At 46.7% G+C, this 13,759-nt stretch overlaps 1 protein-coding gene across 8 annotated transcripts in view; it reads right to left on the minus strand.

Annotated features, from left to right (window-relative positions):
- Nucleotides 1-2,219: 2,219 nt before the first annotated feature.
- The window catches only part of Fbxo42 (F-box protein 42), a 72,845-nt gene continuing 61,305 nt past the window's right edge, over nt 2,220-13,759 (minus strand). For 7 of the 8 annotated variants that reach the window (XM_063235588.1, XM_063235582.1, XM_063235585.1 and 4 more), the window contains 6 exons: nt 12,782-12,935; nt 11,355-11,465; nt 9,165-9,261; nt 8,612-8,668; nt 7,739-7,855; nt 2,220-6,955 (listed from right to left, as the gene is read on the minus strand). In XM_063235588.1, the coding sequence (XP_063091658.1) occupies nt 5,834-6,955; nt 7,739-7,855; nt 8,612-8,668; nt 9,165-9,261; nt 11,355-11,465; nt 12,782-12,935 (1,658 nt within the window). In that variant the 3' untranslated portion in view covers nt 2,220-5,833. The remainder of the gene's footprint in view (nt 6,956-7,738; nt 7,856-8,611; nt 8,669-9,164; nt 9,262-11,354; nt 11,466-12,781; nt 12,936-13,759) is intronic. The other variant, XR_010042953.1, reaches the window with a different exon arrangement.

Consider the following 13,759-nt stretch of genomic DNA (forward strand, 5'->3'; position numbering starts at 1 on the left):
GATCTTCCTGATCCAGCACCTGCCCCTGCACCCCAATGCTAGGGTTAGCGGCCAGGGTCAGCATCCTGGAAGGTGAGGCCCAGGCTCCCCTACCATGTCTTTTTGGTGTGATGCCTGGACCATCTTCTGACCTCGGAACCTGTCATCTTCATCCAGCCAGTGCGACAGGTCCCTGACTGGTGAGTAGGCTCCAAGCTTCTGTGAGGTGATGTTATGGTTTGTATCTGGATGTCCCCTAAAGCCTGGTATACTTTTAGATGGGCTTTTTCAGAGACAGTTGAATCTAGAGTTTGTGACTGATCTGTAGTGCAATGCTGGGATTAAGGTGGGCGATTGCTGATCTGTCCACTGATTGGACTGGCACTGCCCTTTAACTTTGGGTGCCTGGTATTTTGTTCCGCGCTTGGCCAGCCTGGGACAGTCCTGAGTGAGACAGAGGCTAGGCAGGGGGTGCCACCCAGGCTTCCTTGAGGAAGGGTGGGAGAAATGGGCAAGTCCTTTTCCTCTTCCTACCCATTTTATATCTTCAGGGCCTCAGCTAGAGTTGAGGTGCACAGAAAGCCTTTCACAGAGTGCCCTCAAGCGGACCTCCTGGGAATCACATCCATTCAACAGTAACCATTCTTGGTTGTGGATTCCCGCTGAACTGCTACTGTGAGGGTGGCATCGTCATTGCCATTTCAGTGATAAAAGCAGAGGCTCAAAGAGGTGAACTGTCTTGTCCTAACTCAGTGACAGAGCCATTAAAAAAATCTGTTTCTTCTGAAACCACAGAGCTAAATTTCAGCAGCCGAAAGGGAATGTAGGTCCCAATATTGTCTGATGCATAAAACAGCTATCATCTGCTCCCACGCAGGTAATAGGCTTCTGCCTCAATGCTTCCAGCAATGAGATCACCCCTCCCACAGGACCCACAGGAATGCTACCTGGGCTGGGGTTGGCAGTGCGGGAGGGAGGACAGGTCCTGACTGGGACGATGCCCCTCCAGCGAGGTGAACAGACCACGAGAAGTGACACAAAGGCTTCTCTCCCAGGGATGGTCCTCAGAAGACCTTTGGCTGCAGGCAGACACGGGGCAGTAACTCTAGCAGTGCTGCTCCTTCCCTAACTAGGTCTTATAATAATAATTTATACCCAGATGGGCACAGGCCTCTGGCCCCAGGTGTGTCATAAAACCGAAAGTAAAACCCTTGGCCGAGGAGTGATGTGCTGGGCCTGTGTGGGCAGGGAGTAGCTGCCCACTTTGTACCAGGCCCTGTCCTTGCACATTTTTTTTAAAGACCACGTTTCACTGTGTAGCTTAGGCTGGCTGTGAACTAACTATGTAGCCAAAGGCAGCTTTGAACTCACAGCAATCCCCCTGCCTCAGCTTTCCAAGTATGGGGATTACAGGTGTGCACTCCACACCTGGCCATGCAGTAGCTAGCACATTTCACTCCCCATGATTCTGGAGGGAAGAAACAAAACCTCTACAGATGAGGATACTTGGCTCCAAGGTTAAGTAGTGAACAGGGAAGGCGGAATTTAGCCAAGAGCCTCTAGGCTTCTGGCCTGTGTTTCCACCAACTGGCATTTGCTGATTCTCAAGACCTTGGGGCCCACTTAGTTCATCTTTGCTTAAAAGATCAGTAATGGTGCAGACAGTGTCCTGGCCTTTGGGCCTGTCTCCAAGCTTGTCACTTGCCTTGGGTCTTCATTGCAGGTGGCACCACTGACCTCTGCAACCCCAAGACCTTCAAGCATGATGTAAGCAGCTGTTTATTAAATGGTGCTTGGCCCGGAGAAGGGCAGCTCTCTCCCCACCCATAAACACAATCCACCTAGAGACAAAGCGCCTTTCCACCTATCTCACTTTAGCATTTTTTAGCGTTAGGGATTGAACCCAGGGTCCTTGTGCCAAGCTACATACCCATCCCTTTTAAACTTTTTTGAGACGGGGTGAAAGTTACCCAGGCCACGCTTCACTCAAACCTAACCATGCTCCTCTCTCAGCCTCCTAGAGTACTGGCATTACAGGTGTGCACACCACCATGCCTAGTCCAACTACCTTGCTTCTAACCTCAACTAATTTCTACTGTAATTTTCCCCCTTTTCTATACTAAAAGTCAAGGCTGGGGATTTAGCACAAGGCCAGGGATAGCTCAGTGGCATAGCGCCTGCCTGGCAAGTATGAGGTCCTGGGTTTGATTCCTGATACAAAAAAAAAAAGTCAAAGACAATTCTGTCCATTTTGTTTTATTTGTTAAATTGCTAAAAAGTCATCAGGGGAAAACATTAACAAAAAATGAAACCGACAGATTTAAATATTCATGAAATCCATTTTCATTCCTACACTGTTATGTGCCTAAAATGACTACTATCTCAGGGTAAGCCGGCTGGCACCCCCGAACTGTATGGGAAACATCACTCACAGCACCAGCTTTGCCAGGGCACGATGGGTGTGCACTGACATGAACCCTGATTGGTGGGAGGGAGCAGAGCAGGTAGAGTTCAGTGGAGCCCAAGCCTAAGGTTTGCTCTCACTCACAACGAACACGGGGCAGGGAGCCGCAGAACAGGCCTTCTACAGTTCTGGCGGACAGCTGGGCATGGGCTTGCCACCCTGGCGTCTTCAGATCCTCTCCACTGACAGCAACGCTGGTGCAAAACCACAGATAATGCAAAGCAGAGCACATCACCATGCCAGGATCACCAGGAAGACAAGGACGGACAGACAGACCAACCAGGTGTATTACTCTGAAGGGGAAGGGAAAGCGAAGCGGAGGAAACCCAGACTGACAAGGTGAAGGACAGGGAACGATCCCCTTGTCTGCTGGCCAGTGGCATTCCATCCTCCAAAGTCAAGACTTTTACGGTGGGTTTCTTTCTTCCTCCTCCTCCTCTTTATCAAAGTGTTCCAATATAGTTCCTAGATAGTCTATGGTTTCAGCTCTTGCTACAAATGCAAATGTTAAAATCAAGTCAACCCCAGAAGGCTAGGAGGAGAGTAAGTCTTGTATTGCCTTGAAAACAAAATTTAAGCTTGTTCTGACACCAAACTGGTGCTTCCAGAATGGGGGGCAGAGAGGGGGAATGTAGCCCACCATCCATGTGTGGAAAAGGGTGGAAATAGGAACAAAAACACAGAATGCTCTCTGCTGTATAACGTGAAATGAGAACAGGAAGCTCTGTCCAAGAGGGCGTAAGAGACTAAAAATTCTTAATGAGGTCAGCGTGGTGACCAGTGAAGTCATTATGACCCGGGGGGCTCTCAAAGGCACACTTGTAGGAATGGAGGGGTTAAAGCTTCAAGTAGAAACAAGATGTGTTTTAAATACTTAAATACTGATAAATATTTCCTTTAGGTGCTCCTGAGGGTTTAAAGAAAAATATTTTGTCTCATTTCTCTCAATGAATTTAAGACAAAATTGGTATCACCTCAAAAACAGAGTTGTGGTTCCATCCCATGCAGTGGCACTGAGACCCCCACTGCAGGTGGCCCCCAGGTGCCCAAGGAGACAATCATGACTGTACTGGGTCCACACCCACAGTGCCCGGGAGTCGAGACGCACACACTTGAGTGTGGACGCGGTGGATTGTTCTCAGAGGGCTGTAAACTGACAGTCTAGTCCCCAGTGGTGCGGGTAATACTGGGGTGCATGGAGTTCAGAGGAGCCGGGTTACTTTCTAAGAGAATCAATGTTTCTGTCGCTTGCCTACTTGGGAAAGCACAGGAATCAACAGGTGAACAGCTGGCGTAGGAAGGCCACAGGACAAGGAAAAGATTACCAAGTGAAGATTCTGAACTTTCAAGCTTCCAAACACTTCATACTTATGTGGGAACTGAGTGTGGAGGCACTGTCCATGCACAAACACAATGTCATAGATGAGGTTCCGCACAGCAGAGACACCAAACCTCCTAGGATGCTAATTCTCTAGGCTGGCTTCGCCTTATAAATCAGGACCCCATGTGATTGAACAGTCTTGGCCAAGGAAGGACTGGCATTGGCACAGAGCAGGAGTTTCGGAAAGCCCTGTGCACAGCTTCGAGCGGCGTGACACCAGAGGAAGTAGGCGCATGGTCTCCTCCTCCGAGGGAGCAGTAGAGCGGCTTCAGGACGCGCACCCTCCCCGTGAGCTGGCCCTTTCCTGGGCTTGGCACCAGAGGGCTTCCCCATCAAGACCACACTGAGGGCGCGGACAGTGAGAGGAAGGGTTCAGCATGATGCAACAGGAGAAATCACACTTGTCAGAAAGACTGTGAAGTGCTGGCTGGGGGCCAGGATCCAGGGCCAGCTGTAGACGGCTTGTGCCTGAGAAATGCTAACAAGAGAAAGGGAGCGTGGGGTGGGAAACATGCTTTGAAATTGAAATCTTAAAGGTAAAATAAAAAATCTATCCACTGACGGGAAATCACCAAAACCTCACATTTAAACGGTCCCATTTGAAATAAACTCATTTGACATTTCCTATGTTCTGGGCATGGTTTGGAGACAGTTAACGTCTAACTTTCTGTATTAACCAAAGAAATGTTCTTACTTGGTTGTGCCTTATTTCAGAAATAAAGGGAAAGCTAAAACCCAAGCCCTGTTGGGTGACATGAGAACTTCAAGACAAACACAAATAATTGATGAAGTTGCTCCCCAGGGCGCCAGATGTCACAAAGGTCAAGTACACGATGTGCAATCCAATCACCTGTTAACAGCCAGGCACAAGAACACATGTCACAGGGAAAAAATTCCCCCCCCTTAAAATGAAATGTCACTAGGATTTTTCCCAGAACCAACTTCCTTGTTCTATAAACTCAGATGAGCGTGCCCTATGTGTTCTGGAACTAAAAAGAAACCCACAGAGTGCCCTTCAAAGCTTCAAGGGTTTTCCACTATACTAGCATCTTAGAATTCCATACTTGTCTCCTAGAGATGCCAGGGAAAGGGTTCTGGAAGCATTTCTAAGGAGCATCTGACTTCTCCAGGAACCTGAGCTGTGAAAGAAGCAAAGTGAGAAAAAGTTTTAGGGCTTAGGAAATCCACATGGAAAAAGGTGTGTGGGTGGGGCGGGGGGAGCCTTCACATGGGAAATTCAGACTGAGAACAAAAATTCTAAAATAAGGAAAAGCAGAAAATACAAGTTTTGGGAACTTGCAATCAAACATGATTGTCAGAAAATTCCACAAATAGCAAATGTTTTCTGAGACATGTAGGGAGCATTCAAAGGAGCAATGGGATATGAGGTGGACAGATGTCAGCTGTGTGAGCTGATCCTCGATGATCCTGGCACACTTGGAAAAGGAAACTCCTTGCTGGGCGACTCCCTGGGTCAGAGGGCAGAAGGGGACCAGGCACAGGGCATCCTGCGGAGCTGGCACAGGTCCTCTGCGGTTTTCTTCTGAGTTTCTTTCACCCCACCAGCACCGCAGAAGTGGGGGCTGCGTTGAAAGCTCCTTTGGTCTCATCTATGCCCTTCCTGTTCTCTGATTCTGAGAAGGCCACATGAAGATAGATGTGCAGGGGCTCTTCAGTTTCTACTGGAAACTTAATGATTCTTGGTCTAGTTATCAGCAAGGTAGAAAAAGGCAGCTCAGCCTCTGCTAAAACACAGCAACAACTTTATCTGAACTAGGACGGAGATCTCTCTCTTTTTTGTAAACAGAGTTGGTTATATAATATACATTTTATATATAATTTTTTTCTTAATGAAGATTTGATCCCAGCCTGGAGTGAGTTAGATCGGGCATTGGAGTTTTGGTTTATAGGAATAATGTTATTGTTTTCCCAATTCTTAGTCCAAATGCTTGCACACTGGAAAATTCCAAATGAAAAGCTACAGAAAGGGACAGGGGATTTCGCACACATTATCTCTTTGCACGCACAAAGTACAAGGCGTTTGTTTTTGGATAGTACTTCACATTCTGCTTCTTGTCCATGAGTCCTCCAAATATGATAAGCTCGCCCCTGCCTTGGACCACTGTGTGCAGGCTGGTTTCCGGGGGTCCCACAACAGAGGCGCTGCTGAATACTTTCCACTTGACACGCCCCTTCTCCTTGGTGTCTTTAATGTCTAGCACGTACATCTGCATGGGCTTGCAGTTCATACTCTGGTACAGGGGCTTGCCAACATTGAGGGACTGTGGCGGGTGGTGGCCCAGGCGGCGGGCAATGGGAGGTAAGGAATGTCCATCTCCTTGGGCAGATCCTGTTGGGCCTGGGCGGGGGATGGGGACTGTTTCTCCACTGCTAAGGCTCTGGCTCCCAGGAGAGCCAGGAGAAGACCCAAGGGGAGGACTTAGTGCTGCAGAAGCCGAGGGGCCTTTGGATGATATTGCTTTGATGGCCTCCAGACTCCGACGCAGGGCACTGGGTGAGACAGCCCCTGCAAGGGCACTGGCCACGTGCGGAGGGGTATGCACACCATTGGTCTGTTCTGGAGGGTGTCTTGAACTCCCCCCAGCTGTCCTGTTGTCCACACCATCCATATGATTGCTCCCGGAAGCAGGTTTCAGGTCCCAACTCAGATCTATGGACCCTAATCTCAGATCTTTCTGATCTGGTAGTGACCCTCGCCGAGGGGCTAAAGCAAGTCCTATTTTTAGGTCGCATCCTTCAGCAGCAGGAGTACTTGGAGATAAGGCCTGTACAGGACTGTCCAAGGAAGAGCCACCAACAGCTGCTGTTCCTGGAGACAAACTCCCGCCATTGAGGACAGGAGAGCCATCTCCTCTGGCCGGGGAAAGGCTCCCTTCCCGGGAACCTGAGGGAGTCTGCCTTTGAGCCCTGGGCCTCAGAGTTCCCCAGCGGCCATTAACACAAGGAGCTTCGTCCATACTCCTCACGGGAGACTGCGAGCGGTACTCTCGGGTTTCAGGAACCAGGGCTGGAGGAGTGGCACTGATAGGTGATGGGCGAGAGTTCAAACTGGGGCTGAGGGGGGCTCTCCCACTAGGAGCCTGGCTGAAGACCACCACACACTGTCCCACCTGGAAGACAAAGGACCTGTGCTCACAGCCTCTTCTACAATTCTGATCCTTCAACCATCAAACATTTAAACATAAGTAATCCAATACGCAAGGCATCTGTCTGGTTTTTGTTGCTGTTGATGTGTTTTTTGCTTTTTTTTTTTTTTTTTTTTGTGGTACTAGGGATTAAAATCAGGGCCTAGTGAATACTAGACAAGAGATCTGCTACTGAGCTACATTTCCAACACTTTTTAATTTTCTTTTGAGATTCTTGTTACGCTCCCAGGCTTACTTCAAACTCATAATCCTCCTACCTCAGCGTCCCAAACAGCTGAGATTACAAGTATGCACCAAATCTAGGCCTGGCTGATATGCCACGCATCTTGTAGACCTGAGATACAGATGAATTACATGGAGATGAAAATAACGTAGTCTGTTCTCCAGGCTAGATGGCCATACAGATATGGGAACAACTGGTGTCTCTCTCACTAGATGTGTCTATAGAATATAGGTAGAATGGAGGAAGGAGTCAGTTTTTCTTGGTGGAAATCTGGGGGGAATTTTACAGACACAGATATTTAAAGTTGGGATTAATGAATGAGTGGGGACTGTGTAATTTTTCCTATCTAGTAGCTCATCTATAAAAGAAATGATGAAGCAGCTACACTCAATGTCCACCTTTTGTGGCACCAAAGTGTTTTCTATTTCTGTACAAATCTCCTTTGCAGCCTGACAGACCGATGGCAGGTTTGGTTTTCTGGTGGAGAACGTCTCCTCGTGCTGGCCAGTCAGCTCTCTGCTTACCCGGCAGGCTGGATGGCACCACAGTTCCGGAGCCCCATGATCTTCATTTTCTACCTTGAGCGGCTGCCAGGCCCACGGACCCGAGTGCATGTGCAGCAACCAAGCGTCCTTGAAAAGCTGGAAGAAAAGGGTCAACAGCAGGACTCAGGTGCAGCATACAGCACACTGCACACGCAGAGCTGCAGCCTCAAAGGGGCTGTCTGCTCTAGAAAGTGCACAGGCCTTCCAAGAGAAGGCAGGTCCTCGTTTTGTACTCAGGTGTGCATGCCCCCAATCACACTGCCATCGACACACGCACTACCGCTGGCTGGCCTGGCACATGGAATTGTGTTTCTCATCCATGAATCAACTATACTGGTTTGACCTATGGGTACGTGTGCGTGCGCAAAGGAGAGGATAATAACATATCCAAACTGTCTGAAACTGCATTCTTTTTTTTTGAGACAAGGTCTCACTATGTAGCCCATCAGCCTCCCAAATGCTTGATGTGCCACTACATATGGCAGAAACTGCATTTGTAAATAAATTCCGGGTGGACCTGGGAAGCTACTCACCTGCTTTTCTATTGACTGCACTTTTGAAAAAAAGGATAACAGTAAACCTTAAAGTTCAAAGCGGAAACAGGAAGTGGAAGGATACAGACAGGAATATACAAGAGATAAATATCTTTGATTAACAGCATTTCATGATCTTCCCAAAAAGGGTGGGGGGAGAAGGCCAGAAAATAGAAAGGCTATATGCCCAAGGTGGACAAGACATAGTCTAATGAAAACACTGCAGAGAGTGTCTTGTGTACTTTTCCATGGTAAGCCAGGGGAGCAGGTTTGAATACTTAGCAGCACTGCACGGAAATGCCACACAAGCAATACTCACAGCATTGGGACCACCACACCCTCCAAGGATTAAGATAGTCGAGTTGTCTATGACAATCTGGAGGAGGGAAAAAGTTTCAAGTAAACCTACAATGACATAGGTAAGTGACTTCTTGTGCTTGTGACATAAAAATAGCAAACCCAGCTCCCAAATGGGTGTTTTGGTTATCTTAAGCTTTCTATTCTCCCCAAACCCTGTCAATTTGAATCCCTTGAATAAATTATATTTAATTCCCAAGTGGATACATTCTTTGTTGTTCAAATATTAATATGAAAGCCAATCACACAAAATTCAGGCTTCACTTGAGAAATGAAACAGCAAAGTAAATACTTTGAGGAGAGGTACAATATAAAGCTACTATAAATAATATGACCATCAGAAATGAAAACTAAACACCAGCCAAAAAAAAAAAAAAAAAAAAAAAAAACCAAGAATTACAAATTCTCTTCGGCTCAGTGCCTACTGGCATCTTACCTGACTCCCTCCTCCCTCTCCTGTTCTAACTGAAAGATGCTACAGTGTTTGGTGAATAGTTATTTTAATTCCTGAGCACCTGAGATTGACCACCTCGAGGATGAGGACTGGGGCCGGTGACGTTCGGCTTGGACCATGCCCACTGCTCGAGGTCAAGGACCCAGACATCACTGCTCCTGTGTGAGATAAGGACAGAAGAATGAGGATGCTGGGAGCTTCCAGGGACCCCAGCGGCGGTCAGGAAGTTCCATGTGCCTGTGCCCCACTGGCAAAGCTGCGCCCTTTCCACAATCAGAGCTGGTCTGGGGTGGAAGAAGCTTCAGAAATAGACTCCCTAGAGTTCAGGGGCTTCACAACCAGAAAGATCACTGTTGAAATCCTAGCTCTGTGGCTTGAACAAGAAACTTAATTTTCTGTAATTGTTTCCATATCTATCAAGTACAAGTACTGCTACTCTGAAAAGCTGATATAAATGAAGTTACATTTATAAATATGTCCAGCAAAATGCCGGGCCCATAGCTAGCCCTTAAAACTTTATTTTTCTTCCTCTATTATCCCTAAAACACATCTGGAGACTGTTAAATCTTTGTCCTGTCCACTTACCATAAGGCCTTGTGTGAATCACATCTGTGGCCACACAATGGTATCTAAAGTACAAATTATTTGGGATAGGAAGAAATTGCTATTGGTCAAGCTGTATATAATGGGGATGGGGGACTCAGGATTGAACCCAGGGTCTTTGCACTGAGTTATATTCCCAGGCTTTCAAATTTTGAGACAGGGTCTAGCTAAACTGCCAAGTTGCCCTCCGCCTCCCAGAGTGCTAGAGCTGCAGTGTGTACCACTATGTCTGGTTGAATGTAGTCTTTTGTTTTGTTTTGTTCTGTTTTGTTTGAGACAGGGTCTTGCTATTTAGTCAAGGCTGGCCTTGAAGGCTGGTCATCTTCCTGCCTTGACCTTCCAAGTGCTGAGATTATGGCCATGTGCCACCACACCCAGCTTGTATGTAGTCTTCTAAAAATAAAAACCAAACCAAGGGTGGTGGCATAATCTCAGCACTTGGGAGGCTAAGGTAGGAGGATCAGTATGAATCTGAGGCCAGACTGGGCTACAGACTGAGTTTATGTGCAACCTGATTTATAAATCAAGATCCTGTCTCAAAAAACAAGAAACAAATAAATAAATAAGATCAAAATGAAAAGAGGAGAAAAATATTCCAAAGGTAGCTGATATACTTTCACAGTCCAAGAGTGAAAAGCTTTATTGATCCTGGCTACAAAAAGGAATTTCACAATGCTAATGAAAGCTGTAGTTTGATCAAGTTCAAACCAGCATTACCAATTCTCTAGAGGCCAGCAGAAGGACAGACTGCTAGATGGCAGTCTCTACGTTATGGTCACTTCTCTGAGGCCCTCTCTTCACATACAGGACTACATGGATTCCAAAGTTAAACCGCTTTTAACTAAAGGGCAGCTCTGTTAGTTTTTCTGTAACTATTTTAAAGCAGGAAAGCAGGGAGTACTTTGTCACAGAGGAAAGGGCTGGCTCTGAATAATTTACTGCTGACAGCTCATCAACTCCCACTTCAGAGCCCAGCGGAAAGGACAACTGCTGTGCCTATGGCTGCACTGGCTGAATGGTGACTTAGACAGACTGGCTCTTGCCTCTGGCCTGAGTTGGCCAACATCGCTCAGAGGTGGAAAGGATGGGGTGGGGAGAAGGGCCTCGCAGAGTGCAGCATACCTGACACAGTTTTCTCATGCCGTCCATCCACTCAGCCCATTCTATCTGCAGAGCTCACGTCCACCACTCTCCTGTCTACAGTCCCCATGGGCCTGAGCCGTGTAATAAATTAAGTAGAAATCCCCTGCTTCTATAGGCATAGTACAGCAGACAAGGTGGGGGTCCATCAGAATGTATCCCGATGAAACACCAAACAGAACCACATTTAACATGACTTTGATTTTATGCAGCAAACTGCCCAACTTAACTGGTATATGATTAAAGAACTAAAGGATAGGATGCTAGGGCAAGATAACTAATTGGATTTGTAAGAATCATACTCAGGAAAACTGGCTCTTGAACTAATTTTCTTTTTCTTTTTTTATTCTTTTTCTGAAGTACTGGGGACGGAACCCAAGCCCTCACATATGGTAGGCAGGCACTCCCACACTCAACTCCAGCTCCAATCCCTAGGTTAGTTTCCTGGCCTGTTATTCTCAGGTGTATTTACCTTCAGGTTAATATGGAGCAAACCAAATATACTTACATTTGCCGGGATCCTAAAGAGCCACCAAAGACAATCATTTTATCATCTATCACACAGGAGGAGTGGCCGGCCATGGGAGGGGGCCCATGGGTTGTTACAATGCAATTCCACCTAATATGAACAGAGGAGACCAAGAAGTCAGCACCATCTGCTTGTGAATGCACAGGTTTAAAGCAAACAACAAAAATTTAAAATGATAATCCCATCACCTTGAGAAAAAATATTATTAGGAGAATAAAGGGAGGACAAAACACGGTGTGGTGTTGCATGCCAGTAATCCCAGCACTCTGGGAAAGGAGGTGCAGGAGGACTGCAGGTGACAGCCCAGCTGGACAACTTAGTGAGACCTGTCTCAAAAAATGGCCTGAGGGGTAGCTCAGAATGAAGGCACTGCAGTCAATCCCCAGTATCAAAAAAGGGGGCTGGTGGTGGTGTAAGATACTTATGCGTTTCCTATAAACATTTTTCTTTGGTACTGGGAATCAAATTCAGGACCTTGCACTTGTCAGGCAGGTGCTGTGCTGCTGAGCTCCATCCTTGGCTTCATGCAAACTTTCTTAAAGTTATACTCATTAACTTTTAGGCCCTCAGTGTGGGCAGTCTGGAGAGACAGGGAGGGGAAGATGATGATGAGGCACAAGACTGGTTCAGTCTGATGTGCAGAAGGAGCACCACCACCACCTCTCCCTGTGGGCCTGTCAGTAGCAGATACCAAGAACGTGTTTGTATTTCTTTTTTGTCGGTACTGGGGATTGAACTCACGACTACCTGCTTGCAAGGCAGACACTTATGCCACTGAGCTAAATCCCTGGCCCCTTGTTTGTATTTCTTAACAGGAGCAGGGTTGCTGTCACCTTAAGTCTAAAAAAAAAAAAGTACAAAGAATCATCTGAATCTGTATCACTCTTGGGGAATTAGCAGCCAACTCCGAAGGGCACCTTCTTCTCTAACTGGTACACTTATTTTTCTTCAGTATTTTCTTTTTTTTTTTTGAGACAGGGTCTTGCTATGTAGCTCAGGTTGGCCTTGAACTTACTAGTGTCACCCAAATTGGTCTGGAATTTGCAGTAATCCTCCTGCCTTGGCCTCCCAAGTGCTGAGATTAAGGCCTGCACCACCATGCCTGGTTGAAAAAAGGGTTCTGAACCTATGGTCCAAAGTGGGTCCTGCAAACCTTCTGAAGCTACAGACGAAAGCTGATTATGATACTTTCCTCCATCCCTGAGAGAAGAGTTTTTAGTTTTTCATCAAATTCTCCAAAGGATTCATGACACAAAAGCTAAGTGTGGTTGAGGACAGCAAAGTTCAAGGCCAAGGTCAGCCTGACTATATAGTGAGACACTGTTTCAAACAGCAATGAGAACAAGGAATCCAGAGCTTTAAAATCTTTTCTTCCACATTTAAAGAAGCTTGCTTTTGTGGCTTACCAGTTTTTAGAGGGTGAGTAAGTGTGTATTTCATCAAAGAATCTCTCTGGTTGGTGCAGAGGATAAGGGCTTGGCCGTGTCCAGCCACCAAAGAGCACTAGCAAGTCCTTGTACACAACCAGAGTAGCTCCAGCTTTGGGGGAAGGATAGGAGCCTAAGAGAAATAAATAACACCATGATTAGAATTTGGGGTCTCTGGCCAGGCATTTAGCTCAGCAGTACATTGCCTGCCTGGCAAGTGCAAGCTCCTGAATTTGAGTCCTATATCAAAAAAAAAGAAAAAGAGTAATTGGAGGCCTCCCAACAAGCCACTGGGAGGCTCGCCGCAGATCGCTTTTCCCTGTGAGATGACAAGGTGGGACCAATCCTATAAAGCAAAAAGTCAGACAACACTAAGCTTGCAGGTCGAAGGAAATCGAGACTGATTTATAACCTCTTAGAATTAACACAGAAAATCCGAGTTAGAGAAAAGTGACTTAGCTTCTCTAGGGTTTAATTTACTTACCTTACTCAGGAATTAAAGGATGGACTAACTATCTCTCAAGGCTATGAGGGAGGATTATCTTCTTGAGACAGGGTCACGCTCTGCAGTTCAGGCTGGCCTCAAACTCACAGTGATCCCCATCTCAGCCTCCCGAGTGCTGGGATTATGGTGTGCACCGCCACACCCGGCTATACACTATTTTGAATTATTAAATACAGTTACCAATTTTCCAGTTTAACTGATGGTTCAATTTACTACTTCATAACTTTACAGTGGTGTTACCTGATAAGCATTCAGTAGAAAACATACCCTAAATTCAAACATTTGTACAATTGACCATCTGTCTGTCTCTCTTTGCAGTTACAGGGACTGAACCCAGGGCCTCACACTTGCTACTACTCAAGAGCTCTACTTCTGAACCTCAGGCCAGCCCTAACAATACTTTCTTGAAATGCTGGGTGTGCATGCGTGTGTGCGTGTGTGTGTGTGTGTGT

The sequence above is a fragment of the Cavia porcellus genome, unplaced genomic scaffold, assembly GCF_034190915.1.
Source record: "Cavia porcellus strain 051 isolate PalLab524CR breed Dunkin Hartley unplaced genomic scaffold, mCavPor4.1 scaffold_25, whole genome shotgun sequence".
NCBI lineage: Eukaryota > Metazoa > Chordata > Mammalia > Rodentia > Caviidae > Cavia > Cavia porcellus.